Below are 24263 nucleotides of genomic sequence, written 5' to 3' on the forward strand. Positions count from 1 at the left end.
CGGGTGGAAACAAGGCGTCCCGCTCAAGCAGTTCCGTGTGCCACCGTCCTCCCGCAGGGACGGGCAAGGTCAGGTCAAGGCTCGCTGGGAGCGCAGGAGCTCTTTCTCCCGCCTTGCAGGCGGCCTGGGGGCGCTTCGGTGGGCTGGTGTCTGTGGAGGGAGGAAGGGAGGACAGTGGGAAGCAATGGTTCCGGGGGTAAGCGTTTCCCAGCCGGGAGTTGTGAGCGCCGTGCCGGTTGCAGAGTGATGCAATGGCAGTGACAGCGGAGTGGTGAGGAGGGTGGGGCAGCCGGGCAGGGCTGTGGCGAGAGGGGCCAGGAATGAGGAGAGACCGCGGCGGGCGGGCGGGAGGGAGGGAGAGGGTTTGACTGGGTGGCCATTGCCGCCCCGTGGTGGGTGCGGGGAGCTGGGGGTCCCTGCTGAGCACGTTCTTTCTCTCCCTTTTCCAGGCGTTTGGGGGCTTTTCCTCCGCTCCCTACGGGGCCGCAGGCCCCGTGGCTCCCTGGCCAGTGCGTCGGGAGAGTAAGGCGCTTTCCCCGGGACGTGGTGCGGGGACAGGCCCGGCCGCTGGTCAGTGCGGCCCAGCCCGGGCAGGGGGAGCTGGCGAGTGGCTCTGCCCGGCCTTGCCCGGGGAGTGCGGCGGGGCCCCGGGGTTGGAAACATCAGTGTCCTCGTTAATTTTATGTGTAACAGTAGTGCAGGAAATATTCATATTGGACTTTCTTCACGTTAGAGTGGTTGAATGGTCATGTTGTCGTCTCAGGGAACCATCTTGCACACTTCGATTGCATTTTTGTAGATAAATTGATGATTACCGTGACTAGGAAGGTGGGTCTGCTATAAAATGCAGCGTATGTTGGAGTACGCCTCAAGGCATGTTTAACCCTACATCTGTGTGCATACTGTCTACTTTAATTTCACTTCTCATTTTTTTGTTTTATTTCCAGGAAGCAAAGAATATTTCAGGAATGTGTGTGGTTTTAGACGTAAATTCACCGTATTTCATTTGTTCGTGAAAATTTGGGGCGGCTTTTGTATTAGTGTTAGCTTTAGAAGTCTTGATGTACATTCACACAATGTTTGTAATGAAAGAGCTCTTCTTAACATACTGTGAAACCCTGTTCTTTGATTCTCAGGTCTCTAACTTACCCAAGCAGATAGGAAACAGTGAAAACAATCATCGATCTGTGTATGTCATGCAGCTGGAAAGAAAGGAGAACACAATTTTCTTCTGATACCTATGTCAAGGATTATTTTTGAGCTTTGTCTCATGATGATTTAATATTCTGAAACAGTCACTGGAGCAGTACCCATTACAAGTTACCATGCATTTTGTAGATAGAAGAGGCACACAGTTATTGGCTTTTAACTTCATCTTAGACTCTGGTCCTAAATGTCTTAATACTCTGTTCTCAAGTTCCCATGTATCATTTTTGTCTTCCACATCTGTTTGCATATGGCACCCAATGTGCCTTGGGCTGTTAGTTTTCCTAACACCAATAAGAAGGCAAGAAAAAATGCCCTGATAAAATGCAGGATATCCAGTTATTTGTTTTAAGCAGTTCACAGTTGCATTTGTGCGTTTCAAAAGATAAAGACCTACATGCCTTATTACTGAATTCCTGGCTTAAATTCCACAAGCAAAAAAGGACAGTATTGAGGTAAACAGCGATAATTTTTATGTAGCAGTTAATACCTTTTGCATTCTATGATTGTAGTATCCTCATCTCATGTTTCAGTGACTAGATTACTTTTGCTGCTTCTTAACAAAATGCACCTTCATCTGGGCTTCTTTGCTCAGTTTAAGTCTATAATATTCCAAATTTTTTAAAAAGTCTTGCTGTTTCACCGCTCCCCAGTATGAGTGCTCAGTCTTGGCTGTGACATTTCAGCAGTCTATCACTAAGAATGTACATTCAGGAATGCAGTTAAAACACCAAGACACAATTCATTCTACACCAGAGTAATTCTTGTTTACCTTTTTCTATTTTGTAAAATTTGAAGCCAGTAAATGTAACTAGCATGTTCCTACAGAAAGGATTTGTGTTAATCTTCGTAAACATTTTGAACATATGAATTTACTCTATATACTTTTTTCAGTTAAATATCTTGTGCCCATGAAAAAGAGGAAAACATTAGTATCTAAATAAAAGAATAAAAGTAAGTTGTAGGAATATGTCAAAGAATTGTTTGATATGTTTCAAATTACCTCTTTAAAGTAATACTGTCAACCTGCAAATAGTCAAGCTTGAAGGGATCAAGATTAGGCTAAAAACTTCCGTATTACTGATAATACATTAGTCAGCCTTATTTTTAGTCAATTATATGTAATCTAAGTATGGTATCAGTGTTAGTAGACTAAGTGAATTAAATTAGCAAGTAGATGTGTACACTTCTCAGCTTTCTCAGGGTATTTAACTGAAGCTGAAATCTGGGAATATTGCAGCTGTCTGACTAATAAAGCCTCAATGATAGATATGTTTTGGTAACTAGCAAGTTACCAAAGCAACCTTCTGAATTTTTCTAGGCAGGTGAATCTTTTTTACTGTGGCAGTTTAAATATATACTATGTAAATATAACCAAGGTTGTGATTAGGCTGATTATTTTGTAGAAGGAAGGCTTTGAAATACTGCTGAACAGCTAATGCAATTATTATATGCTTTTGTTTCTTCTTTCTTTAATGCTGAGAAAAGGGAGCCAAATGAACATGGTTCTTAGTAACAGCTTTTATGATTCACTTCAGTTGTGTATCTTGTAATCTCAATCTATTCACGCTCCACGTGTAGCAGTGGATCAATAATATGCTGAGGAGTCTCTCCAGAGAAACATAATCCTTTGCGGATCAATAGGACTTTATGTGGGCACAGAGTTCTTCTTCGTGGACATGGGCACAGGGTGACAGAGGATGCTTGGGGTGAATATTGCGTTTCCAACACAGCATTGTTTGCAACTCAGCGTGAAGCTCATTTACTCTTTCAGCTTGCATTGCATTTATCACTGTCACATCTGAACACAGTGCATGTAAAATAAGCATCAGCTTATGCATGAAGATGACATCACTTTCCTCTGGCAGAAAAGCTACACAATAGCTTGGGTTGTTGCATAAATCGACCACATCAGATTGTGAGGCAGCACTTCACAACCCTGACCAAGTTGCAAGGATAGTTTTCATGGAAAATTTACTTCACCCTTAGTTCACTTTTGTCATTAGGATCTGCACTGTTATCTCATTTTAACAGCCTCAGGTTTTATGAAATTATTTTCTAATTCTCTGTCTGCTTCTCTGTGTACCTTGTTGTTGTGGTGTGTTCATCCCAAATGGATTCATTTGATATAGATTCAGTTTCACTTACAATTGTGTTTTTCTGACAGATGGTGTCCTCCTTACCCATTTTCACCACTTATTTTCTTCTGTGTAAATATGGCAAGCTTACTATAATCAGAACCACAATGGTTTTAAAACTCTCTTCTCAAATCAAGTTGATGTCTTTTTATCCTCAGTTCTGAATATTTAAACAGCATGATGCTTGAATTTTTACCAAAAAAAATTATTCAGAGCATAAGTACTTCTAAAGACCTCATCATTTTGTACGAAGAGCTGCTGAGCATGAATTTTTTTTTTAAATAAGGATTTATTAAAATAAGAAATTCTGCCTTTGTAGTTGAAATTATTTTTCACTCATGGCAGGTTGAAAACAGATTCACTGGATTTCCTAGAAATAAATAAAATTCTGGTTTTAGATCAGAGATTAACTGAAGACAATTTATCAGGTTATTTTAGAAAAACTGGAGGAAGGAATTGCTGGGATACCATTAATTGCTGTGCCATCTTTATGGGAGGCATATGTTGTGAAGTATGAATTAATTTAATGCAGTCCCTTTTACAGGCATTTTCTGTCTTGGAAATTACCAAGAGGTGTTCAATGCATTCATTAAAATTAAGTACAGCAGAGCTTATTTATAGCATTTTAGATTATAACTGATGGGACAGAGATCAAGATATTTCTTATGTAGGGTGAGAACTATTTTAATGCATTTGAAAATGGACGGTATATGCCTACTTAGCATTTTAATAGCATTATTTATGTTTCTGTACTTTCTGTGTTAGCGTCCTGTAAACTATGCAGTTGTGGTTTTCCAAAGCCTCAGTTGCTGTTAATTAATAGATTTCTAAGAAACTTTCAGATGATGTTATTCTTAATGTATACAACATTATAGATGTTAGCCTGGGAGAGAAGCCCATTTGTGGAAGCACAGGTGCCCTCTGTGCTATGAAGCTCTAGTGATCAAAGTACATGTTGCACATAGGAAGATGGCTTTGTTATTATCATCAGCTTTCTCGTCATCTTAAGCCATCTCCTAGGGCTATTTTTCCTAAGTACTGCTCAGAAACAAATAGTTCCTTAAATTTACAGCCTATTGCTTACCCAAGGATTGATTGTTCTTTAGAAAGCAGCATTTCTCACTAATTGTCATTGTGTTTTGTAACCTCTGTAGGAAAGCAGTAAAGAACATGACTAAGCTTTTTTCTTGTATGTTTTTGAGCTGAAGTACATATATTAAGATATAATTCCCTGTGATAGTTATAAAATTTAATGATTCCGAATTTGACAGGGTATCAAGTAGAGCAAAATCATTAATCAGGAATCAGATAATCTCTGCCAACTGTTCTGAGATATTCTGAATCATGCAGATATTTAATTACTTTTAATTTTGTCAGAAGTGTGATTTTGGGAGGTGATCTAGTGTTAAGTACATAGACAAACAACATTAAGAGTGATCTCTAAATGTATTTGGTACTCGTCAGTCTCAGTCCATTTCTGTATGAAACGGAAGGTCATTGTCCACGTTTATCAATTTGATATGAGTAGAATTAGGTATGGGGCAAGTATCGTTTTTATATTCGTATTTTGTTCATCTAATCTTCAAGATATACACAAAAGAATAAATCACTATTTTTATGCCCTGCAGTTCTCCTTGATGCTGCTTCTGTTTTGAATCTGCAAGCTGGAGAATTGGAAGACGTTAAATTTAGTTGAATTGTAAATAAACAGATCCTTTGAAGTCTGGCAAAATGGCAGATAGTCTGAACTGTGATTTGAAATCTCTGAGTCCACTTCAGCTGTTTGAAAGAGTAACTGAACAAGGAGAGAAAGTCAGAGCACTGAAAGCAGGAAAAGCACCAAAGGTATTTCCATTTCACATTTTGAACCCATCCCTTTTCAAGTTAGGTCTGTCTTTAAGAGTACTGAAGAATATGGTTGTTCTGAGGTTTATTTTGTATTGCAGTAAGAAAAAAATCTTTTTAAAAAATATTTATGTCTAGTTTTGTGAACTGGGAACATACCTGGAGCCAGGTAGACACTAGGAAGAGCAAAGTTTTTACTCATGAAGTAAGAACAGAGAGTCATAGGCTTAGAAATCTGGTCCAGCTAGTTGCCATGCTATGTGACAGGATGCAGGGAATTTGGTTTTTAAGTAAAATTTATATCACTTGCATTCTTCCCCGGTTTTAGATGCTTCATTAAAATCTTTTTCTCCATGTGTCTCCCAATATGTCTTCCTGTAAGTGTACTGACAGTCCCTGCTTAATCTCCCTTAGTTAATTTAGTAATTTGCCATAACTTCAAGTTCCCTATTCTGTCATCACTATGTTTTCATTTGGGCTTAGTGTGTTGCCTGTGAGACTAAGCCTTGAAAACTGCGAGTCAAAGTGTTGATCATTTATTGCATGCATGAGATGTTACAATAGTTTAGTACTGAAAAGGTCATATCGATGAAAGTTGTAAAGAACTTTTTCTTCTAATTTGTCTTCAAGTCTGTCAATGAATTGTAATGAATAAATTACTTTAATGTGAGCCACTAATAGCATTGTAAATTAGATACTAATTTATATTATATTTATATATCTGAGAAATGTGTACTTTAAGCTTGTTACACCTGTGAAAAGCAGGCAAGCATATTTTTCCTCAGACAGAAACTGAAAAGTGAGACAGAGGAGCTTTAAATATGTTAACTGTGGTGATGCTCTAAATTCTGCCAGTTAGAAACGGTCAGCTGTTATTTGCTTTTCTTTTAATGTTGGCAGTGATGCTGCAAACATGTAACTAAAGACTTAGAATTTATGAATAATGCAATTCAAGTCAAAGCATGGGTGCAGGATTTTTAAGTGTTGGGACATTAATGTAATTGTTTATCTTAAGTATGTTAAACCAAACAGCTCTTTTTCTTTTTTTTTTTTTTTTCCCTTTGTTCAGGATGAAATTGATGCAGCAGTGAGGATGCTATTGTCATTAAAACTGTCATATAAAGGAACAACAGGGCAAGATTATCAGGCAGGCTTGCCTCCAAGAGATCTTGTACTAATAAACAATGGTACAACTAAAGAAGGCGATGAGGATTTTGTGGACCCCTGGACTGTGCAGACATCAAATGCTAAGGGCGTGGATTATGACAAACTCATAGGTACACCTCTTTCTTGACTGCTACTAAGAAATTTATGTCAAATGATCCTAATAACCACAACACCAGCAAGTAATCATAACAAATCCTGATAAAAACATCATAGGTATAATTCAATTTATGTCTAATTTTAGCATTTGCATGTTAAATAATTTGATGTAGAAACTGAAAGTGTCCAAGGCAGGCATCTCCTATGGAAGACTTAAATACTTTGCAAAGAACTTTTCAATTTAAAATAAAAGTTTAACTCGCAGTTTAGTTTTTGGCATAAGAGCTGTTACTAGAAGTTCTATTAATGAAGATACCGAGAGTGAATATCTGCATCTTCTGTGACTGTGATGCAGAACAGCCGGAGCCCAGGGCATTCTGACCAGGCTGTAGGACTCTTCATACTATCTCCCCACAGCTGCCTTGAGTTCCAAATTAGGGAGAGCAGGGTTGATCCAAAACTAATGCAGAAATCTTTAAGTGTAGTAACTCCTTCACAAGACACTATCAAACAGCCATGTTCTAGTTGGGATGAAAAAGGTGCAGCTTATTTTAGAAATGTGTGTGTAATGGAAAATATTTTTACAAGAATGTTACAAAACTTGCAAAGTTTTGTAATTTAAGAAACAGGGGTTAGTTAATTTCCTTATTTGTTTTGCAGTCCACTTTTTATAGCTTGCTTGGGTCTAACATAGAAATAGGTGAGAGAACTATTTATTAATTTTTACTATTTTGCTTTTTCTAAATTCTTGTAAATCTTCAATCCACGTTTAGTACCTCAGTGAAGATTCTTCAACTGTTGTACATTGTTGGTGTCTGCTTAGCAGCTTGTTTCTCACAGCAGAGCATGTACTCTTCTGTGTCAATAACCATATATTTGCTTTTGAGAGATCAGTTGCTAGTGTCAGTGTTCTTTCAATTCAGTGGGATGTTTTTATAAGATCGTGTCAAATGTATGTGCATATTGGCTTAGTCTGCAGAGGTTAATAGAAGAAAAAAAATGTTGGAAAGGGAGGATTGAACAAAGGAAGATATATGTTGGTGGGGGAAAAAGAAGAATGAGAATTGTTAAAATCTAGCAATGGACAAAATCTCTCATCTTGTTACTTGTGTAGGAGGTATGGAGGAGGTTTTTTATTTTCTGGGGGAGGGGAGTTTTAAGTCTTGTAGAAAAGTGGAAAGAGTACAGTACTTATGTTGGCATGATCTCAAGATCTTCTGATAATGACTAGCATGACTTCAATGTAAATAGATTTTCTAAAGCCATGCTAAAGCCTAACAGCTATGTTCTTTTTTCCAGTAATGGTTTGTGTATGTGTATATATGTATGGCCTTTTGATCTACCATACAGGGGTGGGTTAGCCTGAAGGGTTTTTACTTATTTACACTGCTAGCAGAATGGGGAAACTGGTGGATGAGTCATTTTGCTTGTTCTAAGTGATGCGTTGGAAATTTTTCAGAGGAGAATACTAGCCTAGCCACTTCCGGAAGTGAAAATATTACTATTTGTTGTTGATAAACTTCCTCCTCATCCTCCCCCTTTTAAAAATAAGTAGTAGTATTGTTCAAGAACTTGACATCTGATAGGTCTTACAGTAAAGGAAATTTTTTTGCCACCTGTAATCTGTTTATTTACTAGTTGTACCAGGGTAGGTTGCCAGTGTGTTTGTTTACTCAAACACAGACCAAATGAAAGTACCAAAAAGCACTATGTAATTGAAAGGGATATACTTCTCAAATGGTTGTCCTAGACCTGCACTTAAGTGTATGGTTACACAACAAAACAGCCTGAAGATATTCTGGGAAGAAAGGTTCTGTTAGCTAAGTACTATATGTGAACACCCCTGGAGGATTTTTTGTTTGTTTGTTTGAGCATGAGCAAGGAGCAGGGCTACAAGTGAGAGTTTTGTATGTTAACCATGCTGATCCTTCAGGTAACTGAATATTACAGTTAATACAAAATGGTTTAAGTTGGCAAGGATCTTTGGAGACCATCTGGGCAAACCCCCTACTTAAAGCAGAGTCAATAGAGCAGGTTGCTCAGGACCTTGTCCAGTGGGATTTTTAGTATCTCCAAGGATGGAGATCCCATGACCTCCCTGGACAGCCTGTTCCAATATTTGTCCATCTGCACAATATGATGGCTTTTCTTATGTTCAAATGTAATTTCCTTTATTTCAAATTGTGCCTGTTCCTCTTGTCCTTTCACTGGGCATCACTGAGAAAAGTCTGGTACTGTCGTCTTTGCTTCTCCCTCACCTCCCCTATTTGGATATTTATACACATTGATAAGATCCCTCCTGAGCCTTCTCTTTGCCAAGCTCAGCAATTCCAGCTCTCTCAACCTCTCCTCGAATGACAGATGCTCTAAGCCCTTCATCTTCATGGTCCTTTGGTGAATTCACTTCAGTATGTCCATGTCCTTCTCATACTGGAACCCAGAACGGGACCTAATGCTACGGGTTGTGTTTCATCAGTGCTGGGCAGAGTGGAAGGTCACCCTCCTCGACATTCCGACTGCACTATTCCTAATGCAGCCCATACTTCTGCTAACCTTCCAATGCCAAAGAAGTGCGTTGCTTGCTTACGTTCAATTCCATGTCTACCAGGACCCCAAGGTCTTTCTCTGTCAAGCTGCTCTCCAGCGAGTTACCCCCCTGCCTATACCAGTTACTCCTCCCTCACTTCAGGACTTTGCATTCCTTTTTGTTGAACTTCATGAGATTCTTGTCAGCCCATTTTTCCAGCCTGCTGAGGTCCCTCTGAATGGCAACACAACCAGCTGGGGTATCCAAACCTGGTGTGGGTGCTGTGTCCCATCATCCACATCATTCATGAAGATGTTAAACAGTGTTGGCCCCAGTATCAGCCCCCTGGTGTACACAAATAATGTTGGGCTTCAGCTGGACTTTGTGCTGCTGGTCACAACTCTTTGAGCTTGGCAGTTCAGCCAGTTTTCAGCTCATCTTACTGTCCACTTATCTATTCCAGACTTCATCAGTTATCTATGAGATGGGAGATGGCGTCAAAAGCCTTACCAAAGTTGAGATAAACAGTATCCACTGTTCTCACCTCACTACTACTCTACTAGACTCACTCTACTACTCACTCTACTAGGCTGGTAGTAGAAGGCTATTAATTTGGTCTGCATGATTTCCCATTCGTAAGTCCGTACTCGCTGCTCCCAGTTACCTTCAAGTTTTAATAGTGTTTGGGAATGGTTTCCAGGATTATTAGCTCCATCACATGCCCAGAGATTGGGGTGAGGCTGGCCAGCCTGGAGTTGCACAGTTCCTTCTTCTTGCCCATCTTCAAGGTAGGAGTGGCATTCACTTTCCTCCAGGCCCCAGGAATCTCTCCCAGTTGCCATGACTATTTGAAGAGTTTCTGAGACTGGCCTGGTCATTAAAGTTACTGTGTAACAAATAGTAGGATGTTTGTTTTCTGTATGCAAATACAACATGGCAATGGCAAAGAGGAAAAGTGCATAATAATAATTTTTCAGCAAATGCAAAGATGCTTTTGAAAATGTCAGCTCCCAGGACTTTTTTATGTACAGTGAGTTGAAAGCTCTTTTGGTACAGACTAGAACACTGAAGACCAAAAGCACAATAGGAATATTTTTAAAACTGTCCTTGTCAGAAGCTGTTTAGGAAGGCAGATTCCTTGTGGACAGAGAGCCTGAAATGTTTTTAATGACCTCATAAGAGAAATAAGAGGAAAAAAGGTAGGGAAAAATTATCCAGGAGTAATCAGTCATGGGTGGAGCAATACTACAGGCTGTGAGCAGACTGGACCTCCTGTCATGGAGTTGGTGTCAGAGGTGACCGCTGGGACTCCTGGCAAGAATCTGGAAAATCTGGTCATTTTACGTGTTACCTGAGACTTCCAGGAGATGTCCTTTTTAGTCTAGGCTGAATTGCTATGTTCTTGGTAAATCTGAGACCTGGTTGTATCTGTGCTATGCTTTTTTTTAATTATGTTTTATTTTTATAGTTCGGTTTGGCAGCAGTAAAATTGACACAGATCTGATCAATCGAATAGAAAGAGCTATTGGGCAAAAACCTCACCGCTTTCTACGTAGAGGAATCTTTTTTTCTCACAGGTGAGTTTTTTCGTGTTTTGAAATTCAAAAGGGTCTGATTAGGTAGGATTTCTGTGAGCATTACTGGAAGAAACCTATGACCAGTAGAAGACCACCAAGGCAAAGCAAGTGTGTCATCTGAAATTAGCAACTACTGCAGATTTCCACAGCAACATTTGAAACACTAGGTTTGTATCAGTTTCTGATATGTCCTCACTAATCCCAAATTGAAGAAATGTGGGAAGTCTTTGCTTTGTACAGGTTCTGTTTCAATACTGTGGTAGTAGCTGAACAGAGTAACTGGCCTGGGAGGGAGGTCCAGGGCTCATGTGGTGATTTCAACAAGGGTCCATGTGGCCTGTGGACCTATTCCTCTGTATTGCTACATAAAAAAGGCTTAGAGAATAATCTTAAGCACCAGCTTGCCAGTCATCTACACTGTTGAATTGTTAACATGTGTGGTATTTTGGACTAAGGCAGCTAGCGCATTTCAAGTAAGTGCCTGAGCATGATTCAGGACACAACCTCCACCAGAGACCATTCCAATCTGGTTGTTTGAACCTGTCTGGGAAATAATTCCAAGCTCTGTGCTACTGGGTCTTAGAAATTATGATCCAATTAAGTAATTTTAAAAGTTGTACATTTTGTTCTGTTTTGGTTTTTAATTTATTTTTTTCTTTGAGTTGTTTTCTGAGAGACTGAAGGAGACACTTAAATTAAAAAATGAACAAACAAAACCTTTTTATTTCTAGGATACTTAACATACTATATTTTATTTATATATAGGTTTGGCTTTAAAAGCACTCAAATTTTGAATAGAATCTTTTAGCTGTACATGTTTCTTCCTAAAGAGTTGCATCATGTTTTCTCTGTTTTATCTTTAGAGATATGGACCAAATCCTTGATGCTTATGAAAAGAAGAAGTCCTTCTACCTTTATACAGGCAGAGGGCCATCCTCTCAGGCAATGCATGTTGGTCATCTTATCCCATTTATATTCACAAAGTAAGTTATTTCTACCATTTTTTTTAATCAAAACATTTTTTTCCTAAGGAAATATTGGGTGTGGTTTATGTAACTGCCAAAATGATACATTGCAAGAAGTTCTGTTTATTTGAGGTGAATATTAATGAATTTAAACAATGGAATCTTACCTTTTCACCAAAGTTATAATCCCTGCATCACCACCATAAAGCCCTCTTCCTTGCACCCTTAGCCCTGTGGCACTCCTTAGAATTTTTGTTCTTAAAAAAAGTTTGTGATGAGACTCAGTAACGCGACTCTATGTTGCAGTGCCTGCCGCAGCAGGAAACAGAGACATTGGACTCAGACCTGAATCATAGAATCATAGTTCTGGTTGGAAGAGACCCACAGGGTCATCGAGTCCAACCATAACCTAACCTAACTCTGGCACTAAACCATGTCCCTAAGAACCTCATCTAAACACCTTTTGAACACCTGCGGGGATGATGACTCCACCACTTTCCTGGGCAGCCTGTTCCAATGTCTGACAACCCTTTCTGGGAATAATTTTTTTCTAATATCCAATCCAAACCTCCCCTTGTGCAACTTGAGGCCATTTCCTCTTGACCTATCACTTGCTATTTGGGAGAAGAGACCAACACCCTCCATGTTACAACCCCCTTTCAGGTAGTTGCAGACAGCGATAAGGTCTCCCCTCAGCCTCCTTTTCTCCAGACTGAACAGCCCCGGTTCCCTCAGCTGCTCCTCATCAGACTTGTGCTCCAGGCCCCTCACCAGCCTTGTCGCCCTCCTCTGAACTCTCTCCAGCACCTCAGTGTCTTTCTGAAAGTCTCTTTGAATTCTCTTTCCATTGCAAATGGTGACCACTGTCATACGTACAGGAAATAATAAGTGTGAGTCTTGTTTCCAGGTCAGCTGCCATTTTAATCTGTATGAAATGTTTATTCTGTTCACGTAAACATAACCGCATATGCATACAAAGAAAAGACAAACAGATCTCTTTGCATCCTTTTGTTTAAATGTATAAACATATTTTAGCTGTGTGACTTATGTCTTCATTTTAACTTACTTAGAGATAAAATCTTTCTGCTTTTATTAGGTGGCTGCAAGAAGTATTTGATGTTCCTTTAGTTATACAGTTAACTGATGATGAGAAGTACCTTTGGAAGGACCTGACAACTGAGAAGGCATATGAATATGCTAGAGAAAACGCAAAAGACATAATTGCATGTGGTTTTGACGTCAATAAAACCTTTATATTTTCTGATTTAGACTATTTGGGGTAAGTATAAAGCTTTTTAGGATATTGCAATGAAAAATGTCTATATTTTCTCTCCAACTTTGACAGCCAGCAGCGTTTTAATAAATCTATCTAGATCTGAAAGCTTCAAGACAAGTTTTGCAACTCTTAAAATATAAAGTTATTAATTTTTCAGCTAACATTTTACGCCTATCCTATTGTCATTCTTCTGTATAACATAGGAACAAATACTTGTTTGTGTGATGCTTAAATTTTAAATTATGAAAAAATATGTTAAAGTAGCTAAATTGTAAAAATACCTATGTGACCAAGAAATCTCCAGATTGATTTAAGATGGTATCAAAATCTTTGAGATGTGTTTACACTTTATCTGTGTTAGCAAAAGGCATTTCAGCAACTTATTGTGGTCGATCAGTTTAGCAATGCAGCATGAAAGATTGTTACTTGAACTTCGAGTTCAAAGATTTAAGAAAAATAAACTTCTGTTGGAAGTGCCTTCTCAGAAAGAAGTAGTTTCATGACACAGTTCAGAACTGAAGTTGTGAGCTTTGTTCCTCCATGTGGGGTGATGAGCTTCCTTAAAGACTTGGATGGGGCAGTATGTTTTAGAGATGCACTGTATAATATACAGCCCTCAGAATGTGGGGCCTACAGTTTTTCCCCCCTCACTCCTCTGACATTCCTGCCTTTGAAAAGTTGCGTTAACACACATCTGCCCTGTGGCTGAACAAGGGCATGTCAGAACTGCTGTTTCTTTTGCTTCGTCTCTTCAGCAGAAATAAAAAAAGGAAGAAGTTGCTGAGCTATTTTAGCTTTGGGAATGCTGCTGCTCTATTTGGTGGCAGAAGAAGTCCAGCCAGTGAATTTAGTCTGTAGAAAATGAGAATTTGGAGGATTGGAATATGGAAGACAGGATCCATTCAGGTTGTCTGAGTTCATGGATAAGCATAAGGATAAGTGAACTTCAGGCTCCATGAGGCATTTCGGCACCATTTCTAAATTAAAATATTTCTGGGTTTAGACAGTTAATTGTGACAAAAAATGTTTGCAGTAAATATTGGGAGGAGGGAAGAATAAATTAAACTTTCAAGACATAAAGTTCTTTTTTGTAAATAATTCTCTAATTGTCATCTCAATGGGCCATAAAAAGACAAAAATGTTGAGATTTAATCCTGCAGTTTTTTGCCATTCTCAGCTTTTGGAGTGAATGTTTCTAACTACTTTTCTGCTCTTGACTTCTTTTTTTATTTTTCCACTTTCTTTGTGACAGGACAAGTAGTGGATTCTACAGAAACATCGTCAAAGTTCAGAAGCATGTGACATTTAACCAAGTGAAAGGAATCTTTGGCTTTACAGACAGTGATTGCATTGGTAGGAAACAATATGAGTTACTAGAAGTGATGCTTGCTTTTACTCTCTATAGCACTATTTAAGTAATTATAAGAAGATCCTTGTTTCTAGGCTGATTGTAAAAGGATGTTATTGTGGCTGCTTCAGGATAGCAAACACTTCACAGTGGAATTTCTTGCATGATATCTACCTTTTTTGCCATAGTAACAGCAAAGTACAAAACACCAGCATTGACGTACCCAGGATAGAGAAGTAGTCTTTTGGATTGTTTGGTTTGTTTTTTGCCTTTTTTTTTTAGTAGTGATTGCAGCTATAGTCAACTATGCCTCCTAGAAATTTCTAAGACAATTATATAGAAGCTTTTCTCTTCAGAAAGTTATATTAATACACATATGCATATACATATGTGAAAAAGTTAAGGAGCATTCAAAAGCCTGATTATCAAGGTGCTGGGTAACTCTGTCTTCCATTTACTTTACTGCAATTGCAAATTTCTGTTGCATTAGCAAAAAAAAACCATTGTGTCAAAGATGGCATTAAAACCTTAGTGTTCCTGAGCACTAACATAATTCTTTGACTACTTATTGGGCCAGTGACAGCTTTTCAGCCTTCACTGTGACCAATGAACAGATTCCTACTTCCGACTTAACAGCGCTCTAATACAAATTGGTGTTGCGATAAGGGCTTCATTACATGTTTGGAAAAAGCTGCTATTTGCTTTCTGTTCTGGGAGAGTTTTGATCAGGGAAGGAGATTGGTGACCCCATGATTAAAACAGAAAACTAGACACATCTGAGATGCTTCAGGAGTACAGCAAGCATCTTAGCAATTATTCTAAGATTGTAGAGGGGAACTTGCCTGATAAGTAGTTCTGTAGTCATTCTCTCACAAAGAGGGAAAAAATGAGCACCTCAGAGTGATGATACAGTCAGTTGTATTTCTGGGATGGGTAGATAATTCAGTGATGAAAAAGTATGGACTGATGAACCTTTTCTGGAACCTTTGCGATCACAGCCTGCCACTTTTCCTTAGTTTCTGTGTTATTTGAAGTTTTGTTGACATCATAGAAGGTAAAGATAAAAAAGTTCTCTCAGATAAGACATCAGTGCTTGATAAAGATAGGTATTAGTCTTTGAGTGAGTATCCGAATTATTCACTTGTGCATTTTACATGTTTCAAAAAGTGTCCTTTATTTATCATTGCTCATATTGGCTTCTCAGCATTTCCAAACATGTTTTCTAGGAAAGATCAGCTTTCCTGCTATTCAGGCTGCTCCATCCTTCAGTTCATCATTTCCACAGATCTTCAATGGCAAGGAGAACATTCAGTGTCTTATCCCATGTGCTATCGATCAGGTAAGAAAATCATCTTACTTAACTTGGTTTTCATGGATTTGTTTTTGTAATGTACCATTCGAGCTTCATGGTGGTATTAGAACATCTGTAAAACATTCTTGCAAGCACCTCTTTTGGGCAGAAGCTGGAAGAGATAAAAGAGTGTTGTGCAGAGTCCTAAAAATGATGAAGGCTTAACCCAACAATCATGTATTCATGCGTTACTCATTCTTGCCAGTCTTGGATCTGTCTTGGTCTCAACCCAGTTCACAGTGAGCTGGAGTGTATGAAAGCAAAGACAGTAAAATCTGTGCAAAGGTTTACTGACATGGAGGTAGGAGGGAGCTTTTGACCATCTCCATGGTAACTAGGACAAGATGTAATGAGCTTAACTTGAAGCACAAGAGATTTATGTTGAACCATAGGAAAAATGCTCTATCAGTAAGAATAAAGAAGCATTTGTCAGAAAGATTGCAGAACCTTAACAATTCACATTTATATAGAGAGGAAGGAAGAACAACATCGGCTACAAATTACAGTGGTAGTGTCGTTACTTTGAATGAGCATTGTTTCTAGTAATCAGATTTTGTACTGTCTGAATCTTTAGCTCTTTTAGCCACAGGGACAGTCACTGAAAGATGATGTAAGTACATTCATCAGCCACAAAATTACGTAGTAATATTATTGCAGTTGGTTTAAGCCCAATCAGCAGCACAGCACTGCCAGCTTGATCATTTATTTAATTCAGATTCTATGCTGGTCGTTAAATGGTTTGGGAAGAAGTTTGCATCTTAAATCTGCATCTGTCTCCAGGCCTACTAAGCATATTTTTCACAACTATTTGAAATCTTTGCAAATATGCCTATTAATTGAGGGAATCAGAGTGTACAGCAAAACTATGGAAATGAAAAAAGGGATTTTGTTTGTTTGTTTCTCTTGATTAACTGGATTGGAAGTAGCTTCTGGAACATTTTGTGGTTTGGATTTGTTTGGTTTTGAGTTTTGTTTGTTTTTTGAGACCACCTGTTAAGGCATGAACAAGTCAGCATTAATCAGCTTTTAATTCACATTTTTCAACTTTATTCTGTGCTTTTGTTGATATTTTTCTAGGATCCTTATTTTAGAATGACCCGAGATGTAGCACCTAGAATTGGGTTGCCTAAACCAGCCTTAATGCACTCAGTCTTCTTCCCAGCCCTGCAAGGAGCACAGACAAAAATGAGCGCTAGTGACCCGAACTCCTCCATCTTCCTCACCGATACACCCAAACAAATCAAGACAAAGGTAAGAACCTGCAAAACCTGAGAGTGCAAAGCTTTTTTAACAAAGAGTGGTGGTCCTCATAGTTACAATGGCAATTTTTAAATGTTTTCTTTGAACATATTTACATCTTTTTTTCATATTTTTCATTGAAAAGCACCTTCAGGAATTGACTGAGTCATGCAAATATAGCGAGACTATCAAATATGTTTTGCCTTGCCAGCTAGTCTAACAATACAAATATTAGCTAGAATAGTGTACAAAACACTGTGTTTGTTTATCTGATATCTGCAGAGCATTGGTGAAAGAACAAAACCTCTGGAGGCTGATGCTCTAAAAATACATATTATGTTACCATAGTTTTGAAATCTGACAGTCCATGATGTAAATCAAATAAACAGCTCTTTCTCTTGACTGCCTCTCCATGCCAGGAGCACCAAGCATTGCAGTGTCGGTTACAACACAGGTCAGACTTTTGCTGCTGCTTGGAGATCTACTGCTGCCATGTGCTCCTCCCTCCAATTCACAAATGTTATGTTGAATTTCATGAAAGTTTTTTAGAAGGGGTATTTTCTCCTATCTGGGTATATTCCTAGCACCCCTTCCAGCACAAAGGAAAATCCCTCTTCCCCAGTGTCAGATGATTTAATTCAACAAAAGTTCACCTGTGTTTTGGTATTAAAAAAATAAAGAAAAATCTGTCTTTGGAAAAGGATTTATAGGCATGATAACCAGACATGAAACAACTATCTGTCAAAGCAAGAAAAAAAAAATGCATATGTTGTTTCTGCTGGGTGGCCTTGAATTAGTTCTCTTATGATTGACAAAACCATGTATAGGTCAGATTCTTCTGCAGTCATCTCATAGTGATTCATTATCTTATGTAGAAGCTGATTAAACAGTATTGGTCTGGTGAATCGGAGTTCTTCATGTGTTTGGATTATACTAATTCCAGTTTCAGACAGTTGCACAGTTGCTTTTTCTAAAAAAAAAAGTCTTAAAATTTCAGGCTAGAGGTTGCATGCTTAGTGGTAATATTGGTAATATTCTTCCATTTTTTCCTGGCAAGTAGCTAGTAATCTACAAAGAGATCCAAGAAGTCCTGTGTCCAGTTAATAAGTCTTATTTCTGCTATCCTTAAACTAGTTGGAAAAATAACAAAATAATTCTAATTCTAAAAGCTATAGGAGAAAATTCTGAGCGTCATGTGAAGTATTGAGAAATGGAAGACAAACTGAGACTTGTTTCAGCTTCTGAAGCCCATCAGAAAAAGAAACTTTAGGTTAGAAGAGCTTGAGTGAAAGAACAAATATTGTTATGGCCAATAAGTAACAAAATAGAGTAGGAGAGGTGATTTCTGGTGATGGATGAAGGACAGCCGCTGCCACACAAAATAATTACTGCTTACAGCATTATTCGGATCACTAATACATTGCTACGTAATGAGTTTCAAAACTTACAGGTAATAGAAGATGAAAAATTGCTAGATATTGGGAAAGGCTGAGAAACTTTTGGGAAATCCGGGGAGATGAATGGCAACATTCTAATAAACTGTTCGTATTTCAACTATCAGCACCATATTACAGCTTGGTTATTTACTTGTTTTCATAGAAACTGTTATTTAGATTCTAAGTCTGTACTAATTCAGGGAATAGACCAGTGCATCATTATAGGTAAATCACGGAAACCCTCAGTCAACAAATAGGTGCCAGAATATGTAAAAATTAGACTCATATAGAAAACGTTTTGTATAAACAGTAATGCGCCTTCACCTGACATACCGTATTTAGTCCCTCTCACCTTAGTAAGAAGACAAACATGGAAAAAAATTCATACAAAGGCTTTCAAAATCTAGTAAGGAGACAGGTGAGGGAAGTGCAGCACACTATGTAAAAACTTAGTTTTACAGATAGTGAGACAGCTATTCAGCCTGTCCTATAAAATCAGAATAGATGTATTGTGACAGATGGCAGTTTATTTTCTGAAGATATTCATCAGTGCATCATTTTTGTATGTAATTCATTGCCACAATTTGTCTGTAACGTGGTGATTAGAAAGATTCAAAAAAGCACTGGACAGTTATACAGATAAAAATGTTCAGAAATTGCAAACATTTAACAGTTCCTATATACCAGAACTAAAAAAAAAATCTACATCATATGCATGTGTGTCTCTTGACTGGTTGATGGTGATATCTGAAAAGACACAAGAGCCAAATGAAAGCTCATCTAATGATTGAGAATTTTTTTTTTTCCCAGCATTTTATTTTCTTTAGCTTTGTAGGAAGGTTAATATCCTCTGAGAATTCTACACATGTATACATTTTTTAAATAGGCTGGTGGCTGCTGAATTTACTGGGAATGGGATGAGCAGGTAGATGTGTTCACCAGTGCAGTTCATCTCCCCATAGGAAGCTGTGCTTAAAAAGAGGTGGTGAGTCAGCAAGTATTCAATTTTTAGAGTGAACAATTGGGCACTTGTCTAATTTTAGCTATTCTAGCCAGAATTTTTTATTCTTTAACTTTGCTTTCTCTTCTTTTTCTTTTCTCTGAAAACAAGAGGAGCCTGGGTTCTCTCTAGGATTTCCTCAAAATTTCCATGCCATTCTTTTTTGGGATGATTATCTTTTTTCTTACATGGAATACGTTTCCTTTAAGCACAAATTCTGTCCAACAGACAACAGCTTCACCAAAAGGGACTTAAAACTTTTTTGACTGAATCTTGGGTGCATTATTTTTAATTTTTGCTTCATTTTTGTTCTGGTTATGCAGTCTGGGCAGTATGTATGGAGCCATTTTTCCCTGCTGGGTTTTAATGACCACCTTTTGCCTCCCTGCTTCAGTCCTGAGGCTTTGCATTAATTTGCCCCACTCACCCTTCAGCTTGCCTTTAATATAGAATTCAAAGGATTGTGATACACCTCTGTTTTCAATATAGTGAAACAGAATTTAGTAGAAATTATACAATAAAATCGTGATGCTGTTTCAGATTAACAAGCATGCCTTCTCGGGAGGCAGAGACACCATTGAAGAGCACAGGAAGTATGGAGGTAACTGCGATGTGGATGTGTCCTTTATGTACCTGACTTTCTTCCTAGAAGATGATGACAGGCTTGAACAACTGAAGCAGGTGAGTAGCCAAGTTGAAGATAATATTATTAATTCCCTGCTATGAGGAAAAAGCTGGCACTAAGTCCTCCTGGGAACCTTCTCCAGGAAGGTAATTGTGTGGTTACTCCTGCACTCTCCATCCCTTACAAGTTTCAATATTAAGACCTCTGTATTTGTTTCAATGTTTTTCTTTCTCACAGATCATCTCTTCTTTTTTTAAAAAGAAAAAAAAAAATCTCTTATTTTGATAAGGATCTCCAACACTGTGTAGGACAGTATCTTCTCTACTTTTCAAATGAGACCACTGTAGCATTAGTGTTGGTTTTAATTGTATAATACACTCTGCCTGTTCCTTATGGTACCTAAATACTCTGCAAAACTCAAAAAGCTCATGCCAAAAGCTTGTTCTTGAGTTTTTTTCCTACCATCACAAGAAATGCAATAGCTATGAGAAAATTATTCACTGATTCCAAGTGAAAACTGCTTCATATAAGTTGCATTTTCCTTAAAACTATCTGGCAGACTTCTGTCTCTGGGGGCAGTAGCAAGACATTTCACTCCTTCAGCTACGTGACCGTCATCAATCCCAAACATGCAAACGTGTTCTTGGGAAGGTCGTGTCTGTATTTGGTTGTACCCACGTCACGCTGGTTTATCAGCTTTTCCCTCCTGGGAACAGCTGCAGCCTCTCCTCCAATCTTCTACTCTTTCCCACCCATGAGCAGGGCTGGGCAGCTGCTAACTCTGAGTTACCAGTTGTGAATATGACTGCTAGTGTGAGCAGAGATGCTGAGTGTCTTTGCTGTGAAAAGGTTATTTTAATCACATCTAATCTCTTACCCAAATGCAAGGAGAGAAAAATACAATAATTTGTACGTTTCATTGCAAAAAACAGCTTAGAGAGACTATTTATTTGAACGAGGATTCTGGGGAGGAAAATTTGCAGTTTCCTGCAAATGATTACAGGATTTCCCAGTTACGTTCTTGTGAATGTGGCTTTTTCAGTCCATCAAGCTTGTCACAAATGAAATTGCCCAACTGCCTCAATCTTTTAAGAGGCAACGAGCAATTTTGCAAGTTACATTTTCAGTGTGATACCACATGAGCTTCTAAGGTGTGTGCTTATTTTTAAGACATCCAAATCTGTATTTCCTAGGGCCAGGCTTTTAAGGAAATGCTTGTCTCTGAGTCCTTTTCCATATAGCACCATATTTAGCAATCAACACTTTCTTGACAGGCATACACAAGTGGGGAGTTGCTCACAGGGGAGCTGAAGAAGGTTCTTATTGAAACGTTGCAGCCCTTGATAGCAGCTCATCAAGAGCGACGGAAGCAGGTTACAGATGAAGTAGTGAAGCAATTTATGACTCCACGGAAGCTAGCTTTTGAATTTTGAAGAAATATGTATGGAACTTACCACTTGATAAACCAAAACCAAGGAATTGTTGTCTTCTCTTGTATGTCATCACTCCCTAGTTATGTACAGCCTGCAATCAGTGCTTTATAAATATTGCTTTCAATGAGTCAATTACAATGAATGTCAGAGTACAGGAAAAGTTCAAAATAGGACTCGTATCTATTTAAAATCAGAATATACAAGACAGCATTGCCTAATCTTGCAGAAAAGCATGTCTGTCAGCATAACACTGTATTTTATTGTATTTCATGTTGAAAATATAAATAAAACTTCCATTTTAATGATAAAGCCTAACTTGTAAATTGTTTTAGATACGTCGGTGAGAGGTCATATCTCAAAGTAATAACTAGTTGTTCTATTTTCTTTTGTCCTGTGTACTTTGGTTTACTAGACTGTATGTCCCTTTGGGCTACTGGGAACATGCTGGGAACAAAAAGATAATCAGTGTTACAAAGCAGATTACACAGTGACTTAACCCTGGGATCAATACCGAAAGAATGGAAATCTGTAACACAGGAGAAGGAATATCAAGCTGGTTTTGCTGTTGTCTTCCTCTTTGACCTAAGGGCAAGTCTCAGAAATCTCACTGTCCTTTTGTTTCTGTGGATATTCAACTGGTCTGACTCCTCTGGAGGGAGGAGGTTATCACAAGGTTGTAAACTTCCTTTATATTCTCAGGTGCAAGATGTTGCAGGAATGCGTATTTTAGTTTCTAGTTAGAAAAAAAAATGCCAAGTGTTAAATCATGCTGTGAAAATAAAGTTGCTGCTGCACACAGGGATACTTCTGATACTGTCTGTTCTGTTTGCTGCACCAGGTCATTGAAACTAAGGGTACTTATTTTAAGATGTATTCCAGTGAGAAACTATACTTTGTAAAATACCTCGTGATATTTAATTATCTCCTTTCTTGAAAAGAACTTCAGTGTCTATGCTATGATTTATGGAAAAAAACCTCAAATTATCGGCTAATGCGTTTCAATATGTGCAGCGCTGAATGAAAACTGTTAGATCTGACGTGTATTTATGGGGAATAGAAAGTTGCTAGCCCAAACATAGTCTTACCTACATCAAATAAAAACACCTTTGATAGCACAGGTGGGTCTTGATATGTGGTATTTTGCAAATCATTAAAAAATATAAAGAAGGCACTTGAATGATGTGTGAAAGATTTAAACTTTAACAGATTCTGTACTGTGGGGCCTAGTGGACATGTATCGACTGTAGCATTGTTTAAAAGAATAATAATAATAATTTTTAATTTGACTGTGAACTTTTGAAAGCAGCTGGTTACACTTGGGTTGAGGGAGACATTTCAAGGGTGAGATTCCTCATGGACTTGGGTCGCCCTCGGACCGTCCCGTTGGTACATGAGACTGTGTGGGGCTGTTTGTGCTGCCCAGAGCCGGTGCCACTGCCTCCCCAGCCACAGCAGGTCCATGACGCAGCGTGTGTGTCCCGTGGCCGTGACCTCGTGCTGCTGATATGGAAACACCGTGTGCCAGGTGCCATGTGAAGTGCCAAGGAAAGACTGAAATGCGAGGCAAGTTGAGTCCTGTTGCAGGTGTTTCAAACTTGTGCTGGAAATAGCAACGCTTAACTTTTTCCTTTTTCTTTATGGTTGACGTGAGCTGGCATCACTAATCTAACGCCAATGATTTAAGTGTATTAAAGTAAATGTTTACCAGTGGCTGTGTCTATATCTCTATAACCCACAGACGTAGTATCTCAGCGTCAACAAGCCTTTAACAATCAGTAGAAAACTTTTGGTTTTAAGTGGTGGAGCAATTCTTAGAAAAATTACGTCTTAAATCCAGTAGTAAATAAACTAATTCTTGCTTACTGTAGACTTTAATGGTGACCTTGCTGTTCTTGCAGTTCACTCTTTGTCATCTTTAAGCTATACATAAAAAACAAGACTTAAATTGACTTTTAAAGGGCTTTTGCAAACTCGTAATGCAGATCTGTCCTGCAGGACTTATTTGATTTATTCAGGAAAGGGGAAACATGCTATAGGAGAAGCAGTGATATGTTCTATTCTAACTAAGCATCATATGGAGTAATTTTATAGGACAGTAATTAACGTGTGGTTTGAAAATTTAGAAAGGAAAGTGATAGCAAAATTATTCAGTATTTGTTTACTGAGCAAGCACCTTAATCAAGTACTGTTAGTTTCTTACAAATATGCTCTGAAATGATACAGTTTCTCAGAGTCTTGGCAAATTCCTAAATCTGTTGTAATTACAATTCGTGTCCCAGAGGTATTTAAAAGTTAAGGCACTCTTCAAAAGCATGTGTGAAATGTGTAAGAATGTTATCAGGCAACGTTCATTACGTTTTCCTCAATTTGTTTTCATTTTGTTCATCTTGCTGTAATAAAAAATGTAGATAAAAGTCTGTATCAAACTAATTTGATTTTCCTCTTTTTATTTTTAGAAGGCTTAATTTACACATATTCTGGTTTTGACCTCTCTTTTTAGCCTTTTAGGTGTTGATTTAGTCATCTGATGGAGCTGCTCCTTGTTCTGATGTCCAGTGCCTTTCAGGCAGTGACACAAGGTGCCCTGTAACCCACTCTACCCAGTCCGGGTAGACTTTGGATTGCTTCCAAAGCAAGCTAATAAGGGTCAGTTTTCTGAAGATTAACTGGCCTCAGGTGAGACTGGATGTTGAATTTTCCAGAATCCAGCAGCCAGCCCAGAAATAGGGAAAGGTCAATGTGACCCATTTACAATGATGTTTCAGTAGGTTTGGCGTGAAGACCAGTACTGAAGTGGAAACATGATACTCCACAATTGCTGCTATCTGAAGAGCACAGGTTCTGAGCAGCTTTACATGGATCTTCCACAGTCACCAAGAGGGAAGCTGAAGCCTATTAGGATATTGATGAATGTTGTCAGAGGAAACAGGAATTATCAGCAACATGAAAACATGCAGCAGAATATGCCTTCTAAAGAAAACTTTTTTCCCAAGGCCACCAACTTTGTTACTGAAAGGAATGATCTATACAACAA

The 24263-nt window shown here is 38.4% G+C and overlaps 1 protein-coding gene across 5 annotated transcripts; it reads left to right on the plus strand.

Annotated features, from left to right (window-relative positions):
- Window positions 1-186: 186 nt before the first annotated feature.
- Window positions 187-22776, plus strand: WARS1 (tryptophanyl-tRNA synthetase 1). 5 transcript variants are annotated; one of them, XM_080345945.1, is made up of 12 exons: window positions 252-271; window positions 4809-4878; window positions 4973-5189; window positions 6259-6466; window positions 10448-10556; window positions 11420-11539; window positions 12618-12800; window positions 14050-14150; window positions 15372-15484; window positions 16574-16747; window positions 19712-19852; window positions 21071-22776. In XM_080345945.1, exons 3-12 carry the CDS (start codon window positions 5076-5078, stop codon window positions 21227-21229), a joined length of 1422 nt encoding a protein of 473 aa, XP_080202071.1. In that variant the 5' UTR covers window positions 252-271; window positions 4809-4878; window positions 4973-5075; the 3' UTR covers window positions 21230-22776. The 5 variants fall into 5 exon arrangements, with proteins under 5 accessions (XP_080202074.1, XP_080202072.1, XP_080202071.1 ...); XM_080345948.1 differs by lacking the exons at window positions 252-271; window positions 4809-4878 and adding an exon at window positions 187-196; XM_080345946.1 differs by lacking the exon at window positions 4809-4878 and having other exon boundaries at window positions 240-271.
- Window positions 22777-24263: the final 1487 nt, after the last annotated feature.

Source organism: Nesoenas mayeri (genome assembly GCF_963082525.1).
Source record: "Nesoenas mayeri genome assembly, chromosome: 5".
In the NCBI taxonomy this organism is placed as follows: Eukaryota; Metazoa; Chordata; class Aves; order Columbiformes; family Columbidae; genus Nesoenas; species Nesoenas mayeri.